General features: G+C 40.3%; 1 protein-coding gene across 1 annotated transcript; it reads right to left on the reverse strand.

The window, feature by feature from the left end:
• Nucleotides 1-727: 727 nt before the first annotated feature.
• On the reverse strand, nucleotides 728-23,965 carry LOC105385913 (serine-protein kinase ATM). Its single transcript, XM_048627817.1, has 35 exons — nucleotides 23,679-23,965; nucleotides 23,269-23,365; nucleotides 22,818-22,985; nucleotides 22,306-22,535; nucleotides 22,047-22,142; nucleotides 21,690-21,938; nucleotides 21,362-21,495; nucleotides 20,978-21,211; nucleotides 19,727-20,826; nucleotides 19,214-19,638; nucleotides 18,651-19,109; nucleotides 18,093-18,419; nucleotides 17,483-18,015; nucleotides 17,156-17,327; nucleotides 16,713-16,953; nucleotides 14,429-14,670; nucleotides 14,088-14,350; nucleotides 13,631-13,835; nucleotides 12,903-13,197; nucleotides 12,353-12,826; nucleotides 11,942-12,143; nucleotides 11,590-11,755; nucleotides 11,170-11,276; nucleotides 10,972-11,079; nucleotides 10,440-10,672; nucleotides 9,447-9,695; nucleotides 8,898-9,056; nucleotides 8,717-8,823; nucleotides 7,791-7,907; nucleotides 7,314-7,433; nucleotides 5,877-6,064; nucleotides 4,015-4,121; nucleotides 3,795-3,909; nucleotides 2,873-3,033; nucleotides 728-921 (listed from the first exon to the last, which is right to left on the reverse strand). Exons 1-35 carry the CDS (start codon nucleotides 23,877-23,879, stop codon nucleotides 740-742), a joined length of 8,466 nt encoding a protein of 2,821 aa, XP_048483774.1. The 5' UTR covers nucleotides 23,880-23,965; the 3' UTR covers nucleotides 728-739.
• Between the last annotated feature and the right edge of the window lie 289 nt (nucleotides 23,966-24,254).

The raw sequence follows: 24,254 nt of genomic DNA on the forward strand, positions 1-24,254 counted from the left end.
TCATCATCAACACTGAGTAGGTAGATTCTATCCGGGGCATCCTAACTAATATTATAAATGCCAAAACTACTGAACGGATTTGAATGAAATAATGAATTTATACATAATTTTGAATGGTATACATACGGTCTAGAGTTCTAGACCCTGGGAAAGAACATAGGCTACTTTCTATCCCGGAATTCCCACGGGAAAACTTTATAAGGCGATGCGAAGCGCGCGGGAACAGCTAGTATAAAATAAACACCTATTTATTAAAAATATCTTATTTATTACCATTATTATTACATAATCACATAGGTAGGTACACGTTACAATTAGGTAATCATCACAGAGAGTATAAAAGGTACAGCCATTCATTAACATATTCACATAAAAGTGTACAGCTACACAAAAAGCTAGCCGTTCAACGATAAAATCAAAAACTTAATTATTTTATAGGTTCCATTAGATCAAAAGTATCACAGGTAGCAATTTTGTGTACTGTAGGAGAGCACTCGATATGCTTCGTACTTAGATCCACATGCTAGCGAAAATAAAACAATACGTGGGAACATCTCACAATAGAATCGAAGTTCAGTGTTCATAAAATTCAAATTATTAATCTTCTTTACGTTAATAAAAGAGCGCAGCGCGACTATATCGCGTTCTGCAAGCGTTCTACGCACGCATCAGCGATATCATGGCGCTGTATATTAACGAAAGCTAATATTTTATAAGTGTTGCCATACGCAAATTAACTCTACAAATAGGGTTGCCAGCCGGGGAACAGCCGCGACAGGTTGGCGGGGTCGGTGGCGGCGTGCACCAGCCGTGCCACCTGCCCGGGGACCGCCACGCCGCCCGCCACGCCGCCCTCTGTGCCGCTCAGCTTGCTGGCCACGGCTAGCAACGCGCGCTCCGCCAGGCCGCTGCTCGCTTGCACTGGTGAAGAGAAATATAGTCATGATTTTTATGATATAGGTAATTTCTAGTAGTTAAAAATTTAAATGTTTCGGTGTTTCATACGGGTCGAATACACTTAAATATTTATATGTGGGTAGATTGAAATAAATCTGCTCCTTTGTACGGTAGGTTAATTTTACTTTGATACCTTACTTTACTTTGTCAGTCGTTGTCAATCTTCGTCTGGTTGTTCTTCTTTTGTAATTCGGCGCGGTTGCGATTATCGGAATAATTGTGAATTTTGGAAATATCGGTTGAATATCATCAGCTGCCATTGAGCATTATATTTGTACTATAATTATAAACAGACAAGTGAATTTTGTGAGTGCATATCAAGATTCCTTCGGATTTCTTCTTCGAGGGGGCCACGCAGAGTCCTGGACCTTCGACGTGACTACGTGACCCTATCATTATATATTATCTATAAATCGGGCAAAAAATTCCCGTCATGCAAATTAAATCCGCAAAGGATGGATTACCTACCTACGGAGTCTACGGACAAAGCACATCAGAAGGGCTAGTACAGGGCGTATTTAAGACGTGACAAGAGTTTTGCTTCGCGCTCACTCACATTGCGCAGCCTTAAGAGCGAGCGCGACGGAGAACTCTTGTCACGTCTTAATAGCACCCTATGCTACAGGGCCAGGCTACCAGTGCTACCACTTATAGTCAAATTTTCTTAATGTACAATGAACTTTGTGTATTGGAAACTAAGGTTGAAATTTAATTAGGGAAATTTGATGCAGTACGAAGTATCAAAGTTACGTTTATTCATTACGTACATTACGTAGCCAAAAATAAAGATATTTGATTCTTACCTCAAGTTTGCGATTTATGTAGGTACTAGTAGGTAGGCAACCTACCAAACTAAGTTAACACACCTACGTATCTAGAAGGTACCGAGAATAAAAAAAAGTAGAACTGTCTACAAAATACAAAAAGAAATGAGATCCCATCAAAAACAATACTTGTCAAAAAAACCAAGTCTCGTAACTCAGTTGTTCTACGGTAAAAAGTTGTGAGAGCCATGTAATACCGAGTCTTATCCACGCACGCATCTCAATCTTAAAAATCTTTAATGTTTTATATAAATATATTGACTTGGTCATCGCACTAAATAATAAATAAATATTTAGTATAAATTATTTAGTGCGATGACCAAGTCAATATATTTATATAAAACATTAAAGATTTTTAAGATTGAGATTTATATAAATATATTGACTTGGTCATCGCACTAAATAATAAATAAATATTTAGTATAAATTATTTAGTGCGATAAATATATTGACTTGGTCATCGCACTAAATAATAAATAAATATTTAGTATAAATTATTTAGTGCGATGACCAAGTCAATATATTTATATAAAACATTAAAGATTTTTAAGATTGAGATTTATATAAATATATTGACTTGGTCATCGCACTAAATAATAAATAAATATTTAGTATAAATTATTTAGTGCGATGACCAAGTCAATATATTTATATAAAACATTAAAGATTTTTAAGATTGAGATGCGTGCGTGGATAAGACTCGGTATTACATGGCTCTCACAACTTTTTACCGTAGAACAACTGAGTTACGAGACTTGGTTTTTTTGACAAGTATTGTTTTTGATGGGATTATATTTATCTCACCTTACATGCGGATTTGGTCAAAACCACGCGCTACTCCACTCGGCCTATAGGCTTTGAATCTTATCGTCATTATTACACTATTCTACATACCAGTGAGCGAGTTGTAGAGGCTTGCTGGATAATTGACCAGCAGCACACTGAGACGAATCAGCAGCACACTGTGACTAGCTGCTTAGTGTGACGCATTCAGCGCTACTGCACGGACTAGCCACCCAGTGGAATAAATCAGCAGTACAGTGAGACAAACCAGCAGCACAATATGACCTAGCAACAGTAGTGTGACATACCAGTGAGCGTGGTGTCACCACTCGCGAGCACGTTTTGCTTGCGGTTGGCCTGCGCGGGCGTGATGGACCAGCAGTAGAGCGGGTCACACAGTAAGACCTCCAGGATCGTGAGCAGAGCCTCGTGGTTGTCGCGCAGCACTTGCATCGTCTTCTCGCAGCATCTGGTGAAGACAGCATGAGTTATAAACGCTGTAGAGGTAAGGGCCACCTTATGGTGATACAAATGTATGATACAGCATCTTTTCAGGTTTTACATTTACAGTCGTAATACAGGGTGAGTATTTCGTAAGTGCAAATCCTAAAGTAGGCTACAGAGTTCTTCGTTCTGAACAGCATTTGTTACAATGACCTTGGGATATCACGAAAGACTCACCTGTATGTAGTAATAAGATTTTTACACTACATTGTTTGATAAGTTTACCACCTCTGGAAAGATGAGGAAACATTGAACAGTGAATAGGTATTAAATATTTATGTGTACCACGAGAGGCGGGTAGCAACTAAGAAACCGATACGTTATTAGCTATCTTACTAACACGATGATACTTTTAACCTCCCTTTTGTCTCAAAAATTGCATATGTACTATCGAACAAAAAAGTGTGTTGCCACTTTTAAAACAAATCCTTTGCAATCCCAAATTTGCCTTTGCCTGTCTTTTTAACCATCCCCATTATTTTAAATTTCTCCCTTTGTATTATTTATTGCTTTCGGACTTTCGCACCTTTAAGACAATGAAATGTTGTTGTGTTTACACATCTGGTGGTAATAGAGACAGTAACTTTTGGTCAACTTGTACCCCATTGGTCAAGAGCGAGTCATTTATGGCAGATGCCTGCAAAGGAAAATGATCCTTAAGGGGGTCCACACTTTTTTGTTCGATAGTACTTATGGACATTGGATAAGATTTCAGACATTCATTACCTCCTGAAAACCCCTTCAACGCCGCTGCATCCGAAGCCCGCGATGATATCTTGTGTCAGTCGGAACGGAATGGTCTCTGGGGTCGGCAGAGCTTTTCCTTGGTCAAATGCAATTCCTGAAATTTAAACAGCAGGTCAGTGAGGATATTAATGCAGCATCAAAAATATATAGAATTGCAGTTTAGAGATTGCAAATTTCAAATCATAGCAGAATTCCTTACCAAAATCTATGTGGATGACTTCTGCAGTTCTTTTGTCCACTAATATGTTTTGAACATGTCTATCGCCAAGCCCCATTATGTAGCCAACCATGGATGATGTCGCTACACTGAAAAAAAATACAAATGATTTTAATTATAATTATTCATTCATTTTGCGGAACGTGAAAATTTACGAGTCTTGTCTACCCCCAATCACAGGCTGCCTTACCTCTATAGTTTCCATGAATTTCTTCAATGCAGCATACATTTACTCTATCTTAAAGTCACACTGACTGACCATCGCATGGACCACAATCACAATTCCTAATCTATCAAAAACTCACCTTTTCGTATAAGCCAGTCGGCGCTCATACGTACCGCGCGTAGTGTTCCGTGAAGAAGTAGTGGAACACGGCTATTCCATGAACAACACTCAAAAATCGTCAAATAACAAACAGGGTTATTGGCAAGTAGACCTGATCCTTTCAGGAGGTGATAGAGGAAGGCATTTCCAGTCGATTGAACCCAATAATGCATTATCCTAAACTTAACCATTTCTAAGATATCGAATTTTTAAGTTTTTTTTTTTGCCAAAATTTTATGCTTAAAACCGAGAATAAAAACAACTAGCCATATTTCAATATTTTTTTTTGGTTGTTTTGCATAAGTAACACCTTAATAAACTAATTAAAATAATCAAATGTGCATTATTCTTCTGAAATTAGACACAATACCTCAAAATAGTTAAACATTTTAAAAAAATATTCAAAACGCAAAAACAAATAAATTCAATTAAAAAAGAATTTCATATGACATTTTTTTGTGCACTTCAGCTTAAAAACGTGGTCAACTAATAAGCTTTCAAACAAGATAATTCAATATCAAATCGATTAAGGTATCACCAACATATGGCTAAAACAACCAGAGAAAGCGGAGAAAACTCAACAGGGGTTTCCATACTAAAGTCAATAGGACTGAAAACAATCACACTTTTTACCTTTAAATTGGTCTAATTTTGTTAGTTTTCCTGTTGAATTTGGTCCGTCTTTGCTGGTTGTTTTGGCCATATCTTGGTGATACCAAAATCGATTTGATATTGAAATATACACAATAGTCTCTAATTTAAGTCAAATAATGCACATTTAATTATTTTAATTAGTTTATTAAGGTGTTACTTATGCAAAACAACCAAAAAAAATATTGAAATATGGCTAGTTGTTTTTATTCTCGGCTTTAAGCATAAAATTTTGGCAAAAAAATAAAAAAACCTTAAAAATTCAATATCTTAGAAATGGTTAAGTTTAGGATAATGCATTATTGGGTTCAATCGAATGGAAATGCCTTCCTCTATCACCTCCTGAAAGGATCAGGTCTACTTACCAATAACCCTGTATACAGTGTAGATTCTTTACACATACCTCTTAGTATAAGCCAGTCGTCGCTCGTACCACGCGACAGGGTCGTGGTAGTGCTCCGTGAAGAAGTAGTGGAACACGGGGCGGAACTCGCGCAGAATGCTCTGGAACGTCGCCAGTTTCACTGAGTTGGACCTGCCCGAGGTGTGGCAGGCTGTCATCTTGGAGCGGGCCATGTTGGCTAAATTTAAAGGTAAGTTGTGTACTTACCTTTTCATATAAGCCTGTCGGCGCTCATTCCTCATACCACGCGACGGGGCTGGTAGCACGGGGCGCATTTAATACGTTTTGCATCGCGCTCACTCACATCGTGCAATCTCAAGAGCGAGCGCGACGGAGAACTTTTGTCACGTCTTAAATGCGCCCCGTACTAGCCCTTCTGGTAGTTCAGAAGTAGTGGAAGACGTTAAGCTCACTGGCTATTCCATGAACCACACTCAAAAATCGTCAAATAACATCGACACATACCTTTTAGTATAAGCCAGGCGTCGCTCATACCACGCGACGGGGTCGTGGTAGTGCTCCGTGAAGAAGTAGTGGAACACGGGGCGGAACTCGCGCAGAATGCTCTGGAACGTCGCCAGTTTAACTGAGTTGGACCGGCCCGAGGTGTGGCAGGCTGTCATCTTGGAGCGGGCCATGTTAGGGGATATATCCTGGGGGGTAAGAATGCGTTAGGGGATGGTGGTCTAAGGTTAACGGTTGCCGGGTTGGTTAAGTTTCGTGTGTGGGAATTGATGATGTGCTCAATCGTGATGATAAGCATTTTAGCTTATAGAACAAGGAACACAGTGCTCCTCAGTACATCTACACATGATTCTCTAGTAAATAACCTCTGTTTAAATGGATTTGGTGAAAATAGGTCGCGTAGCGGCAAATCCCAAGAACAATATAGTAGTCAAAGTAAATTGAATAAGAACCTCGAAAAAGAAGCAGCTGCTTTGTTTTTTAGTACCCTGACAGAACTCTGATCGACTTATCAATTTGCGGGAATGATGTCAGACCCTGAAGCTAGAAGCTGGCAACTAACCTACAGTCTCAATAGAGTCGTTTCTGGTATGTTTATTACCTTAGGTCGGTACAGTCTGTGGGCGCCGGGCGCGGAGTGGGTCCCGGCTAGGTACAGGCCACCTGGCGGCGACTGCAGGTACTAGTGTATACAAGTGGGCCACAGTTACCTTGGGTCGGTACAGTCTGTGCGCGCCGGGCGCGGAGTGGGTCCCGGCTAGGTACAGGCCGAGCGGCGCCACCTGGCGGCGACTGCAGGTACTAGTGTGTACAGGTGAGCTACAGTTACCTTGGGTCGGTACAGTCGGTGCGCGCCACCTGGCGGCGACTGCAGGTACTAGTGCATACAAGTGAGCTACAGTTACCTTGGGTCGGTACAGTCGGTGTGCGCCACCTGGCGGCGACTGCAGGTACTAGTGTGTACAGGTGAGCTACAGTTACCTTGGGTCGGTACAGTCGGTGCGCGCCACCTGGCGGCGACTGCAGGTACTAGTGCATACAAGTGAGCTACAGTTACCTTGGGTCGGTACAGTCGGTGCGCGCCACCTGGCGGCGACTGCAGGTACTAGTGTGTACAAGTGAGCTACAGTTACCTTGGGTCGGTACAGTCGGTGTGCGCCACCTGGCGGCGACTGCAGGTACTAGTGTGTACAAGTGAGCTACAGTTACCTTGGGTCGGTACAGTCGGTGCGCGCCACCTGGCGGCGACTGCAGGTACTAGTGTGTACAAGTGAGCTACAGTTACCTTGGGTCGGTACAGTCGGTGTGCGCCACCTGGCGGCGACTGCAGGTACTAGTGTGTACAAGTGAGCTACAGTTACCTTGGGTCGGTACAGTCGGTGCGCGCCACCTGGCGGCGACTGCAGGTACTAGTGTGTACAAGTGAGCTACAGTTACCTTGGGTCGGTACAGTCGGTGTGCGCCGGGCGCGGAGTGGGTCCCGGCTAGGTACAGGCCGAGCGGCACGGTGCCCTCACACCATTCTAGCACGCCCGAGCGACGCGACAGCGGCACCACCTGGCGGGAACAAGATGAACGGTCAGCTTTATAAGTAGTTATACTGTGACTTCTGTAAATTATCAAATTAGGTACCTGGAATAAGCAGTTTTAAGAGTTTGGCAAGTCCTCTTTTAAATTAGTACAGTCAGCTTCAGAAATAGATGTTGCTGGTGATTGCACTAATGTAAAAGAGCCTCAGTTCATAAAAAAGACCCACATGTAACCAAAAGTTCCGAGCATCAGCCTCTCGGAATAAGGTAAGAAGTGATCCAATGAACATAAAATCATTCTTCCGAGGGTTTCACAGTTTTTTCGATAAAACAGCGCCATCAACTTCTGTAATAATGTAAACTATTTTTCCTCATTATAGCTGACCTTATACGTGCGAATCAGCAGCTTGTTTCGCGCGGTGACGGGGTTGATCTCGAGCAGCGTGTTGACGATGCTGAACACCTGCTGCATCACCGCGTCCTGCCGCAGATCGTCTTCTCCCTGGTAGACACATATCACATGTAATATGTCTATTAGTAGAAACTTGTAATAGGCTTTTTATAGATCATTCTATTGGTGTGTTATAAAATTGTGCTGTAAGTGATGCAAAAAAATGTGCAAGACTCAACAGTAAACTAAATAAAATGGGCGAGACTCAACAGATTGTGAATGAACTATAAACTTCATTCAGCCAGTCATCATCGGTGCCGGATGTAAGCAAGTTGAGTTAATACAAAACTCTGTCGTTGGCTTTCCGCCTCCAACCAATGCTGGCTACGGGTTTCGGTCTGCAATAACCCATCTGAGAAAAATTACACGCAGTCTTCAGTTTCGGAATTAGCAACATTTTTTTTTTTGATCGGGGGTTTCAATACTATAGTATAGTATCGTACCAAATTCAAATTTTTTCAAATTAAAATTCAAATTTCAAATTCAAATGGTTTAATCGACGTAAAATTTTACAATTATTTGTCGATAGTCATCTACCACCATTTCACAAAGGCCCCGTGATTGAGAAGGAAAGAAATGGCGAAAGAAACTCCTCGAGCATCTTTTCAACTTTTTCCTTATATATGTATCTATTACAATTTTTACTTGTATCTAGTACCTACAATTTTATTTAAGTACCTATATCCATTTCATTTTTTCAATAGCCTTAGCTGAGGTGGACAAGACCACGCGTTTTTGTCGTTTAAATAATCACTTATACTATAGTAAGCTTTACTACATAATGTAGCTTTAACATAATTCTTAAATTTTTGCTCAGTAAGGTTTATTGCTTCATTTGATAATTTATTATAAAAACGTACCTTTATCAATATAGTCCTCTCTCGACCATCTGATCCCTTGCAAGTCATCTTCTTTGGACAGTTGATGCCGCCCACGAGGTCGAACTTATTGTCGAATGAAACAATCGCTGTAGAGACAAAACACTCATTAAACGCTTAAACTCTTAATGCAATGCAATTAAGTTTAATTTCAGTCACTCACCAGGGAAGTCTGTGTACTTGCAGTCTTTTCTAATCGGTAGGTTGATGGTCGGTATTGGAATGTCGCTGAGATCCTTCAGTTTGGATAGAGGTTCTGATTTCGGCACCGCCTGTCTCTGTTCCTTCGCCTTCGATGTGTAGTTGGCAAAGCTTATGATGGCTGGAATATACAAACTTGATTTTATATTTATATATATTATATTCGAAAGCACGAGCTACATTACATATTTAAAAGTATTTACAACAGTTCAATATAAAAGCGCGTTGCGCGTTGGACTAGGCTCAAACCCTTCCTTCATTGGAAGGAGCTCCGTGCCCCAGCAGTGGGGACGTGATGGGTTGTGAAGTGATGATCATGATGACAACAGTTACACAACATTGTAAAATTCCCATTTCATAAAACAATGACACTGAAATTTATCCCCATAATATGTCCAGAGGCGCCATCTACACTTGTTTTTATAATCTTTGGTACCTATATCCATAGCGTCACACATTGCGCAGAAATAAAAAAGAAAACCCATAACCTTGAAAAGAAAACAAAACTCACCATCACACATGCGCTCCATTTGCGCTATAACACTCTTCAACTCATTATCAGCCTGGCTGACTTGCCTCAGCAGCGCCGCGGCGGCCACCACCCGGGGCTCGTCGCTCCCCCCGCGCGCGCGCCCCGCCACCGCCGCCCCCGCCCCCGCCGCCCCCGCGCTCGCGTTGAGGATCACGTGGTCTTTGTCAGAGTTCTTGAGCCCGAAGAGTATGGGGAGGGTGTGGTGAGGGTGGTCTTTGGAGCAACGCACTGGGGGTGTGGAATGTGAAGGTTAGGAATATGGTATTCTTTATTAAAGTGGCATATAAGATAAGCGATTGTAGATTTTAAACCAAGTAAGGGTCATGTGAAATGTGAAGGCAATAAACTTGTGTTCTTTGATAGATAAAGTCTCATAAAATAAGCGATTGTAGATTTCAAATCAAGTAAGGGTTGTGTCAGGAGAATTCTTATGTGAAACAGGGTATATACTTCTTTATGGCAAAGTAGTCATGGTTCTATTGGACATCATTACATTGCACGGATTTTATTCAGCCCCAAATATATAAATAATGCTTGAAATATATTTTATATTATGTAACAAATAAAAACAGACGAAATGAGAACCTTCTCTTTTTTAAGTCGGTTAATAAGCCTTAAGTACACACAAAGAAGAGATAATATAAAACATAGACGCATTGAGAACCTCCTCTTTTTTTAAGTTGTTAAAAAGCCTCCAGGTACACACAAACAAAACTTACAAATAATCTAATTCAAGTTCTTGCTAAACGCGTCCTCATAGTTCGTCAGCCTCGGCGCGAGCTGAGGCAGCACTGCCACGTACTTCCTGGACGGCACCGAGCGCAGAAGGCTCTCGAAGGAGTCCCCCATTAGTTATATATCTAACTAATATAAAAATACAAACCTCCATTGAGAACCTCCATTGAGAAATCTTTCTTTGGAGTCGGTTAAAAACCCTTGAGGTACATACAAACAAAAACAAGCAAAACTTACAAATAATCTCATTCAAGTTCTTGCTGAACGCGTCCTCATAATTCGTCAGCCTCGGCGCGAGCTGAGGCAGTACGGCCACGTACTTTCTCGAAGGAACTGATCGCAGAAGGCTCTCGAAGGAGCCCCCGTCGCGGTCGTCGAACTCCAAGTCCTGGTTCTCCAGCCAGAGGGAGATGATCCGGAACACGGATAGGTTGTTGTCTTCGGATTGCTTTAGTGATAGCAGGTAGTATCTGTAAGATTTAAGGATTTCAGGAATTAAGATGCGCGATTCTGGACACTCGAAAAAGCACTTTCAACCGTGAGAGTCAAGTTACAGATGCTTCAACACTAACAATATGATGTACCGACGTCGGGAGGTTTGCTCACGTCTGCAAATGGAAACGATGTTTGGATGACGATTTTTAATTAAATCGTCATTACCGACATGTATAACGCGGTTTATTTTTAACGTAAAGCATTTTTACCCGACTGCCGAAGGAGGAGGGTAATGTTTTTAAGATGAAATATTTCAAAATATTTTGTGACTTACTTCATGGCCAGTTCCAAGAACCTCTTCTTTTCAGCGATCGTGCTGTGTATTTCAGCTTCATCCAAAAGACTCAATTTTTCGTTAGTCACCATTGCCTTTCTTTCATCTCTGAAAAGATCATGTTATTTATACAATTTGAACTGGATAATATAATGTGTGAGTAAATATACATTTATCATTATCCTAAATATTACTTACTTCGTCAAGGACTGTTGTGTGCTTCTTAAACAGCTAGCGGTGCCTTTCATATTCTCCATACATTTGACCTTATTTTCAAACTTAGGCGACTTCATGTAAGTAACAACCTAAATAAAAAATATGCAGTTATATCACAGGCTGAAGTTTTTAAAATGAATCCTAACTAATATTATAAATGTGAAAGTAACTGTGTCCGTCTGTCTGTCTGTTACTCTTTCACGCCAAAACTACTGAACTGATTTGAGTGAAATTTGGTATACCTACATACGGTCTAGCTAGACCCTGAGAAAGAACACAGGGTACTTTTTTATCCCGGAATTCCCACGGGAAAACTTTTTAAGGAAAAGCGAAGCTCGAGGGAACAGCTAGTGTAATAGCTTTTAACACTAAAAACCTCAACATAAAAGTTTAGGCCCTTACCTGTTTATATTCAGTGTCAGCGAACTTAGCAATGTCGGAGTAGACCTTCAGTCTGATGTCAGCGTCCTCACCCGCGCCCAACACCTGCAGGCTTCGCTGCAAGTACTTGTCTATTATGTCTCTGGCGTTCTCACGTTTAGACTCTGCCATCCACAAGCCGTATTGTCTGTAAAGTCAACAATTGTTATCTTAAGCAGTGTCGCCATCTACTACAAAATAAATTAAAATTTAATTACTATTGAATGTAAAAAAACAACCCAAACACGTACACTCCTGGACATAGCCCTGTACACAATAGAAGTCATAGGTAGAAAAATAACATTGAAGTACCAATCAGTATACGTTTACGTACCTTAAAGCAGTGGCCGTAAGTTTCACATTCTGTTCTTGGCTATTAGTGACATTGCTCAGCAGTGACAGGGCTATTTCCTTGTGTCCCTTCGCCCAAAATATCTGGCTTTCCACCAGCGCCACTTCGCCCGAAGTCTTGCATCGCTTAGCCATCGCCAGCAGACGCTGCGATAGCTGGATCCTCTCATTTGATAAGCCCAGTTCTGAAATAAAGATAAAAAATAGAACAGGTCGGTCACGAAAGAAAAGCAAAATTGCCGCCGTCTGAAAATGTTGCATCCATTGTGCACCTGCAAGACTTTAACTGCAGGACAGGAGCACCGAATGACAGTTTTTTTTGCTTTATACTCTTTTCTACATAGTATGCTAGTATATTACTTTCTCTTCAAGTCTTGATCGAGAATTTTCTCACCTGTGTACTTCAACTGCAAGTTAACGATGTCGTCTGACAGATTCGCATACGCCCTCGAAGCATGTTCCAGAATGATGCTTCTTTGCGAGATCAGCGTCTCTACATGCTTGAAGTCTTGGAAGGGCGCTAGTTTCTGCACCTGCCACCTCCTTAGCAACTCTGTCATGGGAGTCTTGTTGCCTCGCACCGAGTGATATGCCTCTAAATCATTGAACATCTGAAGTTGAGACACCACTGTGTACACGCTCTGACAGTTATCCATGTTCAACTTCTGTGAGAGCTTAGAGACGGCCATTTTAGCTCTGTTCAGGGGTACAATGAGTTTGTCTTCAAAGTCTGGCGACTGCAACTGAAGGTTGAGGCAGTCTTTCAGGGAAGCGTACCGCAGTTCTTTCAGAAGGGAATTCATGTTTGTGTTCGGATTGTTCAGTTTGTTTTCTGTTTCGTTGCTATCGACGAATACGCTCCAGTCTCCTGTAAAGAAGTGTGTTTAGTTTATGATAAATATAAGCATAATCATATTCAGTGTATCCTGAGAAACAATACCCACCTAAGAACGCTAAGCATTCGTACTTCACATCATCAAGCTTATCATTCTCTGGCAGCGAATTAATATATTGCAATGCCAAATGATGCATTCCGGACTTGTAAAGCGACTTGACCACTCCATACTGAAGGGTGACGTCATCTTGATCCGTCCCATGCGAAAGCGCGATGTCGTGAAACAACAGCGCGTCGGTATACTGCCCCGTATTTATTAGATGCTTCCGTTTCTCCAGTTCACTGGTCAAGTGTCCACTGCCGCAGCCGTCTATTGCGTCTGTTTCTCCGATAGACGTGTAACACTGTAAGAAGGTTGTAAATACCGTTAACCGTATTTATGCACCACTTCCTCATATTATTAATTTTAAATAACTTACTACCAATATCCAACTTACTTACATAAATAACATAATGTCATAACCAATGTGGGTGATGTAGTATTCACAGACGGATATAACGTGTCTTGGAAGAGGTTATTGATTGATTGCAACTTACATAAAATCCACGATTGCAAACAGCGCACTCACCTACCACCGGCGACATTACCCTCAGTAGGTATACTTCCGAGCTCGATAAAAAAACTGGCAGGCATCGAAAATACCTCCCTCCTCCTCCCAGATATCCAATAGGAGAGAGCGTGACGTCACGTGTGTTGCGAGCTCGCATCGCACCATATTAACCGATTCTAATGTGACAGGGCCTATAATTCAAGAACCATTTTCATATCTAACTAACCTTTCTAAAGATCCTCTGCACATTCTCCCCGCCAGGCAGCGCGGCGGTGGCGTCGGGCGCGCCCGGGGGGACGCCCTCATTCTGAGCCAGGGCCCAGAGCTCCCCATAGTACAGCGCCGCCAGGCTGTTGTCAGATATCGCGGCGGCCCACGACGCCATGTCGTAGTCTAGCTTCAGGTAGTTTAGGGATTCGAAGTCGTCTGGCCTGTAAGCGTAAAGTTGTATGGGGTTGCAATGATAAATTGATGGGATTGTTGAAGGTTTGGTAGAGTCCTCAAAGATCGAGGGAGGCTTGCTATATATCAAAATTTTATTAAACGTATGCTTCAATGAAATAATGCATGTGTGTACAATATAAAAGGCTAAGTGATACGGGCAAAAAAATGACTATTTTCAGGAAACCTATGCAGGTAATTACAAAACACATATTAAGACTCTACTTCTGGATTAGACTTACCGTTTGTTATAGTGGATTCTCTGCAAGCGCACAAAGTTGACCACTTCCAAGACATCGCGAATGATCATCTTCTGGTCGTGGTCGATCTCATGCCGACTCCCGCCACCGCCATTGCTGTCTGACGAACTGTTGTTGAACGTTTTATCCCAGAAGAAGTTTAGGAAGCTGTTGATTTGGTTGCTGACCACCGTTATTTGAGTATCATTTGAAATGGAAAGCAATAATCCGATCAGGGGTGGAAGAATGTTTTGACTGAGGTTTGGCTGTAAAGGAAAAAGGTCAATAAGTACCTTATATAAGTCACAATTATTTGCAAATATAGGTAGCAGAGATAATCTCACCTTGGCCTTACAGACTACTCCAAGGGTAGCCAGGTAGTTTTCTCCAGAAGTGACAATGTTCAGAAGGGTGACAGTGATCCTGCATATCCATTCCTTATGGCTCTCATTGTCAGTGGGCAGCCAGAAGTCGGTTCTGCTGTAGGCGTTGAACTTATCTTCGTTCACTCTGAACTTTGCTTGTATGTAGTTACTTTTTGATGATAAGAACTGCCTCAAGACTTGCTGGTCCACTTCGCCTAAATCTGAAATGTTTTTACATTTTTCAATAAAAAAAAATCATAAGAACCTTTGTGTGGCTATTAGAAACACAAGTCCAGGAGGGTTACTCTAACTAAACTGACGAAAACCGGCCAAGTGCGAGTCGGGTTCGCGCACAAAGGGTTCCGTAGCTTAAATCAACCTATCTCAAAAACTATAAGAGATACTTTGATCAAACCAAAAATCGTTGAAAGAGTTAATTAGCATGCATCACCTCTATTTTTTTTAGAATTTTATACCCCGTAGTTATAAAAATAGAGGGGGGGGGATATACTTTTTACGACTTTGAGAGCTGATATCTCAAAAACCGTTCACTTTAAGAAAAATGTTTTTTAGAAAACTTTATATCATTTTAAAAGACCTTTCCATTGATACCCCACACGGGTATGTACATCGAAAAAAAAAATTTCATCCCTCAGTTACATGTATGGGGGGCCCCACCCCCAATTCTTTTTTTTACTATTTAGTGTCATATTTTTGTAGCGGTTCATACAACACATATTCCCATCAAATTTCATTTCTGTAGTACTTATAGTTTCCGAGTAAATCGGCTGTGACAGACGGACAGACGGACAGACGGACAGACGGACATGACGAAACTATAAGGGTTCCGTTTTTGCCATTTTGGCTACGGAACCCTAAAAACAAAGCTGTCGTGCAAACGGCACATTTAATACAGCGAGATAGAGTCGTTGGTCGCGCAGCAGCGCTCCGAAGCTTAGTTTTTCGTTATACAGGGTGTTGCAAAAAGGGTATATCAAGCCGAAACCAGCATATGCAGCATGTTATATCTAAGCCCGGGAAAGAAGTCACAATCTCAAAATACGTTACCGTTTTTGAGTAATTAACGTCCAAAGTTTTACTCGAAAACTGGGTACCAACAACCCTATCGTGACACAGTGACCTACATATCAACGAGTGTCAACGACCTTATAAAATCACGTACCTATGGAAACCGATCCGTTCATTTTTAAATATTTTATTCTTTAAGCCCGCGCTACACTCGCGCCGCGAAAGCGTAAAATGCGAGTTCACGCCGGTATTTATTTTTACTTGTCTCTAATATTACGTAAATAATAGACAGTGAAAAAAAATACTTAGTAAAACTATTTCTGTTTATTTAATTGGGTTATGAAATCCGACGAAATAAAAATGCCGGAAACGGGAACGGGTCTTCGACTTACTAGTTACTGGCAACATCGTAGTTAGTTTATTTTCTCTATTGGCAACAAGGCAACAATATGGCAACGGGTGGAAAAATTGCTTTCTGCTTTTTTATGTTTACTAAATAATATTACTAGTAACTAATTTGGAAGTTCATAGGAATAATTATAATCGAGATTCAGTGCGGATTTAAACATTAGCATAATTAAACCGAAACACTTGGAACTTACACAAGTCTGACCGATTTAACCTTTTTCTCGTGGTTCAAGTGTTTTGTTGTTTTTCGTGTTAAGTATTACTTCAAAACAGTTAGTATTGTGAAAGTGGAATGTGATTAATGTGATTATTTGAGGCTGCGGTGGTTCATCAGATGTCTGTGAAGAGTTGAAGATGTAGTGTTGTGTTTGTTGTGGAAAAGGATTGTTGTGAAAATGGATTGAACTTTGGAATTAACTAGGTATGTTTTTCTTTGATTGTATCCCAAGAATGTTCTTATTGCAATGTTTCTAAACTAGGGAGGTATAACGTACAAATTCCAAACATACTCTTGTGTTTCTAATCAGTAATATTTCTAATTTGCGGCCTCCGATTTATCATATGTTTTTGAGGTTATGTTTTTGTTTACAATAAACACGTCAGCTTTTGACGTAATGATATTAGAACGTAGGGTTGCCAAAAACGATACAGACTAAAATATGGATTAAATTTTGTATGGGACGATAAAAATGTCGTGCGCCCGATTCCAACATCGAAAACGTTATCTCCGGGATAAGTTGTGTGGACCCTTTTCGGCTTAATATACCAATTTTGCAACACCCTGTATAGAGTATAACGTAGTACGTTTCTCAAGAAGGTAACTTACCAAAAGCGATCTTCCCCTCCCGATACTTGAGCAGCCTGGCCAGCGTGCCCATGACCTTGCTGACCACAGCCGGCGCCTCGCCCACCAGCACCCGCGCCAGGCTCTTCAGCACCACGATCGCGAAGTACTGCGCCGGCTTCAGATCCACCACGGTCTTGGTGTCTGGAGGCGCCGCCATTACTAGCGTCTTGAGGTCGAAGGTTCCAAGCTCGGATATGCAGTTGCAGACTTTGATTGTGGTCTGGAGGAGTGGATGGATGATTAGGACAAGTGTATAATGTGCGTAAATGGATTTGCAGTTGCATACTTTGATTGTCGACTGGGGGAGTTAATGGAGGGTTAGGACGTGTGTATAATGCGCGTGAATGGATTTGCATGAAAATTTTGGTTTTTTATGACGTCACTCGTGTGACATTACCAATAATGCTGAGTGCCTTACGAACCTTATTGTCGGAAGCTGATGTCAGTATCCCAATAAGGCTCTTCAATATTTGATGGAGCAAACTCGTGTCGCAGTCTTCAGAGAAACCTTTGAAGTTTAATGACGTCCGCAAATCTGATATGTACTCTTTGTTTGCTTTCAGGAACTGGTGTAGATTGCAGAGCACCTCATAGCTGAAACAGTGGTTGAAGAAAATACGGATATTATACAGATATAATATATGTAATATATTATATGTAATATTATATCTGTATACTATATATGTACTGAATATAGAAATGCGAATAATAAAACATCTTCGTGAATGATATTTGGAGTATATTCATACCTGGGACAGCCCAAGCTAGTAACATAAGTCTTCAAAGTGTCCAGAAACTCGGTGTTACTTCCGCAACACCTCTTCGGCTGTCGCTGCGAGGCAAAGCTGGTCCCGTCAGTGTGGTCCGCCGACAGGACCAGATCCAGAGTCGCGCGGCACTCGGGACCAAACTCCTCCTCCTTCTTACACGTCAGTACAGACACGGCCAGCGGCATCGTCTCACGCAACAATTCGCTCTGGCCCGGCAGAAACTGAACCAGCAACGTATGAAGAGACTTCAAAAGCACTCTCGTCTCGACTGTACTTGTTGCCACTTTAATACCGTGTAGCAAACTGTTGCAAGCGAAGTTACACACGAAATGATCGGCGTTGTAGCCAAAGCGGAGGCATTCTATGAATGTCAGGAATGCGTGTAGAGCTAGAGATTTGCGCTCGAGAATCGTTTCCTGTAGCACGTTGCCCCAAAGTTTGAGGATTATTTTCGATATCACCATGGGGTGCTGCTCGCATAGAAACTTCATGATGTCGTCATTTGTTACGTCCTGTAACAAGAGTATGGATTAGGTAAAAAAAACCTTGATGCCTGAAATATACTAAGATACTAAAGAAATATACTCACTCCAAAATATTTGAGCACAGCAGAATAAACTGCTTTCGGGTAATAGAAAGTTTCTGTTGGTTTTGGAACTTTCAGTTCGTACATATTGTTCACATCTTCAAAATCGGCCAAATGAGATGCAGACAGCAACACCAAATCACCCATTTTCTCAAAAAATAAATCCCCAAACTTACTTCCCACTATTTGGTTTGTTTCACGAAACATTTTTTGTGCATTCTTGGCTGATTGAGCGTACGCCAAGGGATTTTCTTGTTTTTCGTACTCAAGATTATATTTGTCGGTAACAATGTATGGCAACACCAGTATAATGAAGGTTGAGAAACAAGACTGAAACAAAAATTTTCATTAAATTATTAATTTACGGTCCAAAAATAATATGTTAAAATGAGGCTTGATGAAAGGAGTACCTAATGCGGAAGACCAAAAGACGAAAGACGGTGTGGAGTGAAGAGGGCATGCCAGAGGATAGCTTAAAACGCCGTGACATAATATGCAAACGGATATGGGTAGGTAAAAGAAGAAAGATATAGGTAGGTAGGAATATGGATAGTTTGTTACCTCAACGTAGTTTTGTACTGTCAGGTTCGAAGAGCGCTGCAGCTTCTGCATGACCTGGCTCTCGTGTATGCTCCCTTGTTTACACCACAGTATCTCGGCGGGAATCACCCATTTCACATTATTCTCCAAGAACTGGGTCATGTCATTGAAACCGAATAGGTATATCGGCAAATCATCCAATTTGTACTTTTCAGCAAACCAAAAATGTAGGATCGAAAGGAGATTGTTGTTCAAATAAGCATTAATCCCTGTTCCAGATATATCGTTCACTATTTTATTAAGAACTTTTTTTACTAATGCTTCGTCGAGTGTTTTTTCTTTTTGTACTTTTAAAATTGCTTTTATGACGCTGTTTATGAGTGAGGGTTTGGATTGCGCAAGCGCATAAAACCCATGTAGCACTGTCAGTGTCCTGTTTGCTAATTCATCTTTTTGCATCTGCTCACTTTTATCCGCAACCTGAAAACCATATTAATTTTACTAACTTGCTTAGAAAGACGAGTCGAGGTGAGTATCCAGAATTACGTTATACATACTATTATTATTTATGTTTAGGTACTTACATTAATCACAAACAGTTCCAGTGCCCCAGCTATATGCAGCTGAACATCTGCGGAGTCATAGTCCGACGCTATTTGTTTCAGCAGGTAGCAACAATACAGCCTCATACAGTTGATGTCCCCCGTCGTACCCGCTATCAACCGCTCCTTGTACTTGTTTTCAGAAGTGGGATCTTCTTTTTTTGCCAGGACTTCAATTTTGACCGCACATTCGTAAATCAAAGCTGCCACCTCTGGAGGGTAGAAGAGGTTCTTGCATATTGCTAGGTAGCGGTCGACCATGATGTGGCAGTTTTGTTTCATGGCTGCAGATAATGTAGGCCACGCGCCGTCTAACACCAGTAGAAGTATCTTTAGCAACCCTCCAGTCACTTCGGAATTCCGAAATAGTTCTCGACACATGGAAAACATCAGACCCAGCACGGATTCTGTAAGGAACAAAGGTATATAAATAACAGGGAGAAAGTGTGCTACTTGTCTACTATCTTAGTTCATTCTATTGAATTGTCAACTTACCGTAAGGCGCATTTTGTACGGAATGTTCCACCAACATAGTCATGCACTGCAACGCACATTTTATATCGGCGTTGTGCCGAAAATTGTACAAGTCTTTGTTCATTATCAGCTCGAGAATGTCTTGCCTGAAGCGAGTATCGTGTCTACAGTACGCTGCTAGGAGGTGGATGCAGAGCCTTCTCATGTCGAGGAGGTCGTCTTCTAGATCATCCATGTCTTGATCTCTGTCATCGTTAGGGCTGGTACTGCTGATCACATTGTGAACGGGCTGGAAGAAGTCCGCTTCAATAGCCATGCGTATCTCAGAGTTAAGAACGGCTTCGTAGTCTGAAGTCAGTATAGATTGTACTATACCTATAAGTCTCAAATCGTCTGTACTATCGGCGCAGTTCTGTAGGTTTGTGGTTAAACACAAAAACAGCAACTTAAGCGACTTTTTTAAGTTGATGTACAGATCGGTTTCGATTAAATTGTTCGCGTCCATCTTTGTATATTTTATAAGCAAATGACAATAGTTCAGGACCACTTTTACGAACTGCGCAAATTCTATTAGCTTAATTTGCTTCTGCTTAAGTTGCCCACAGTTTTCATTTAATTTCCTTCCTAAAGACTTCCTTATTTGACTTTCTGCATCTCGGTTTATTTCAACACTTTTCATAGATGTTTGGGTGGCCGTTCCATCGTCCAGTGATAGCTGGAACTCACTAAACAGAATGCATTTATCGATAGTATCGAATAATGTTTCATATAAGACATGACGCGTAGCTGGTGTGGCGGATACAGCTTCCAAATCAAAATTTTCGTTAGAGACCAATCTCAACAGAAAGTCTTGTACATTCGTCATATCCGTGCATGTGACTTCGCCCTGAGCGAACCATCTGAAAGCCTTTTCCTTATCACTAGCGTTGTTGTATTTGGCAAAGAAGACATGAATGATGTGTGCTAGAGTCTTCACACTATAATCTGTCACGGGCATGGCTCTCTCATAGCAAGGCTTGACTAAAGACTGCACATTCTCAAAGTTTATAATGCCGCAGCGTAAGAGGCATTGTAAAACGCCGTGCATCGCTTTGTGGACATTATCTCCCAGAGCAGCGTGTCTGAAAAGATAACAAATGAAAATATTGCCCCTAAAAATAAGACCCAGTCTTACGATAGCAAATCAATTAAGTACCTACCTATGTATTCATAGATGTTCTGAAATGCATTAAATTGAAGCAAACAATATTTTACAACATTCAGAGCTCTTACCGAACACAGGAGTTCCACAACGACAAGCAAACAGCGTCATAACGCGCGCGTTCCAGCTCGGTCTGCGCGGTCAACAGTGTCAGCACATTGCACGACAGCTCCTCAAACAGTGGCCAGTCCTTCCCCGGGTTTGTGCTGGATATGTACCCGTCTAGTACCCGCAGCAGTGCCGGGTACTGCGCAGCTGGGGTCAGGCCGCCGTATTGTTTGATGTACTCTGCTATTATACCCAGCCTGGAAAAGGTAAATGACTTTTGTAAGGACAGCAAAGAAGAGCGGCACTTTTGAGCTTTGTGTCTTTCTTAATTCAGGCATGGATAACTTTGTGGAGACTCCAGTCGGAAAAATATATTTAAGTATTTATATAAAAAATAAAATACCTACCATGATACTTGATTTTGTCGAAGCTCTTCAACAAGATCGGAGAAATCTTTGTTTTGGCAAGCAGACAGCTTTTGGCGTTTGCTTGCATTACTGCCGTCTTCATTTTGGTTTCTCACGACGCAACCATTAAAAATCTAGATGAGTGAGAAGAAAAATATTTATAATACATTTGATACAAGATTTAGAACTTATGTTATTTTTATACAAACATTTAAATAGAGTTGTGGTTAAAATGCAGCCTAACTTATTTTTTCGTAATTTAGAGAAACCCCTTTTCTCCCTGAGATGTCCTGAACGCTCAGTCAACTATTTGTTTGTTAATATGTACCTGGTAAAATACAGATGCTGCCAGGCTGTAGAAATGGCGACAATCCTTCACATCACCATCTTTAATCCGAAATTTTGTAACAGAAGACTTCTGCATTACTTTTACTTCTAAATGTATAATTTCTGTTATGCTGAACAAATGTTTGTTCCAATTATTCCAATTGTATGCCAGGCTGCCATCCTCTGCTTGCAATTTACCTTGTGGGTGATGCAACATAACAGTCATATGCAATAATTTGAAAAGCAGTGACTGAAAAAAATAAGAATTAAAACGTTAATTTTGTAAGGATGTGAAAGTCTTTTAACTGCAATAATTTATTATCACACACTGGAGCTAGACTAAAGTGTGGATATTTACCTTTTTCTTGTCCAAATTCTGATCGTAAAAAGAAAGGATCATTCCTAAAATTCCTTCTGTGAATTCGCACATTGCTAGTCGATACTCTGTTGAAAGCTGAAATAAATATATAAAAACATTATTCATATATTTTTGGAGGATTATACTAAAGCTAGTGTACTTATTATCCATTTTGCAGGTACCTAGACCCCCAAAGAGAATAGAATAGAATACATGAACATGACCTCACTCAACTCAATTTACACACAAATAAATTTACCTTTTGCACTAAGAGCAGCATTATTTCTATGGTGACTTCTTGCACTTTTTTGTCCATAGTAGGGTTCAGAAATAGCTTTTGTAACTGTGGCAAAGAGTCCCTCAGAGGGTTCGTGAACTGGCAGCATTTACTGCCATTTAACATTAGAATACACACCAAACGTAGTTTTGTGTATAAATCAAGCTTTGAGTAACTTGAGCCACTGGCTGACAAACAAACTTCCAGCAATTCTGAAATAACATAGTTTGAATATTAATATGGGCGAGAGTATGCTGCCCTTTGTGTGTGATTGTACACCATAAGATATTTAAGCTAATCACACACAATAACCTGCTGTTGGAAAACTAAAGTAAACAAAGTATAGATCTCAACAATTTTAAGTAGGTAATAGTTTCTTAGATAATATTGCCTATGTCTGTCTGTCCTGTCCTGTCTTATATAAAAATTCATGAATTCATGATTGATAATTATGTACTTATTGTATTTTAATTATGAATACTAAATATGTATACCTTCCCAAGTTTGTTGAGATATGAAACCCACATAATAGTCATTTGAAATAACATATTTGTAGAGTAAATTTAAGTATGCATCTCCAATTCCTTTAGTTAGCCTGTGATTTTTTAATATAAAAAGACAGGAATTTGTGATTTTCTCACATTTTATGTGTCCTCTGCCTCCTGTAAAAAAACATTAAATAATTAATATTTCTAGGTGATATTCTAAAGTATACATATACTAGTATACATAGATTTAACAAAAAACTGGTTTACATCAAAACCTGGATAACTGGTATATTTTTCTTTTATGTTCATAATTTAAACTTTAAAGATACTACAAAGCATATTTTTTGTTTAATTTAAGACAAGGATATATCTTTAAGGTGTTTTTAGATCCAGAGCTGAGTTGAGCTGTATATATTTGTAAAACAACTAGTAACCAGCAATATCTATAAGAACTAACCTTTAATAGATCCAGCAACAGTCATATGTAGTAAACTTGAAGCCAGTGGTTTTGTAACATTTTCAAAAGTTTTAGATTTTTCATAGTTTTCCATTTCCTAAAACATAACAGAAGAAAATAAATAGTTTTATAAGTAGGTATTTAGGAATAGCTTTTAAGTTAAGCGGTGTATTAAGTCAGATTTTTATAGAGACTCTTTATTGCCCCAAAAAGAATAATAAAATCAACATGCTGTAACTTAAATAAGATACAAAAGTGGTATTATCGCTCAAAGTAATCTCTGCCAGTAAACCTTTATATAAAATGCTGGCCTAATATCCCCTTATCTACAGCACAACCCACAACCCCAAATAATGGTGATCAATCCACTATGTGCAGGTGCGGAAAGTATTAACTCAGACCAACATTACCTTTAAGATATAATCCTGCACATGTTCATAGAGATCATCCCAACTAAATCCTCGTTTCCGCACAGTATTTTCAACCAGCAGAGAAGGCGCAGCATCTCCCGAAAGAAATGTTTTCAAAGTATCTGCACTTTTCTTACGTTCTGTCACTCGGTCAGATGTAAGACCGGCACAACACTCCCTAATATGCGTTTCCAAAGACATGTTTTCTGAGTTAACTAACTAACTTAGCAGTGTGCAAATAAAGTACTTTCCGCTGCTCCATAAAAATAACATAGAACGGCTAAAAGGCTTTAAGTAATAAACTTTTATGAAAAACAACTTTTACGTTTTGCGCCATTCCTTAAATTGACATTGACAGATGACAGATCATGACAGTAAAACAAAAAGTCAAAATTGATTGTCATTATGTCACTGAAGCCAATGTCTTGTAACTGCTTGTAACACGTAGACGAGTCCCATACGAGCATGACATTGGCAGAATTTGACCGTGTGAGCTAGATCATTATTATTATTCTGAAGTCTGATGCGTGCGTTGAAAAATAGGTGAACCACGGTATCTCTTAACAACTTTTTAAA

Source organism: Plutella xylostella, chromosome 4 (genome assembly GCF_932276165.1).
Source record: "Plutella xylostella chromosome 4, ilPluXylo3.1, whole genome shotgun sequence".
Taxonomy (NCBI): Eukaryota; Metazoa; Arthropoda; class Insecta; order Lepidoptera; family Plutellidae; genus Plutella; species Plutella xylostella.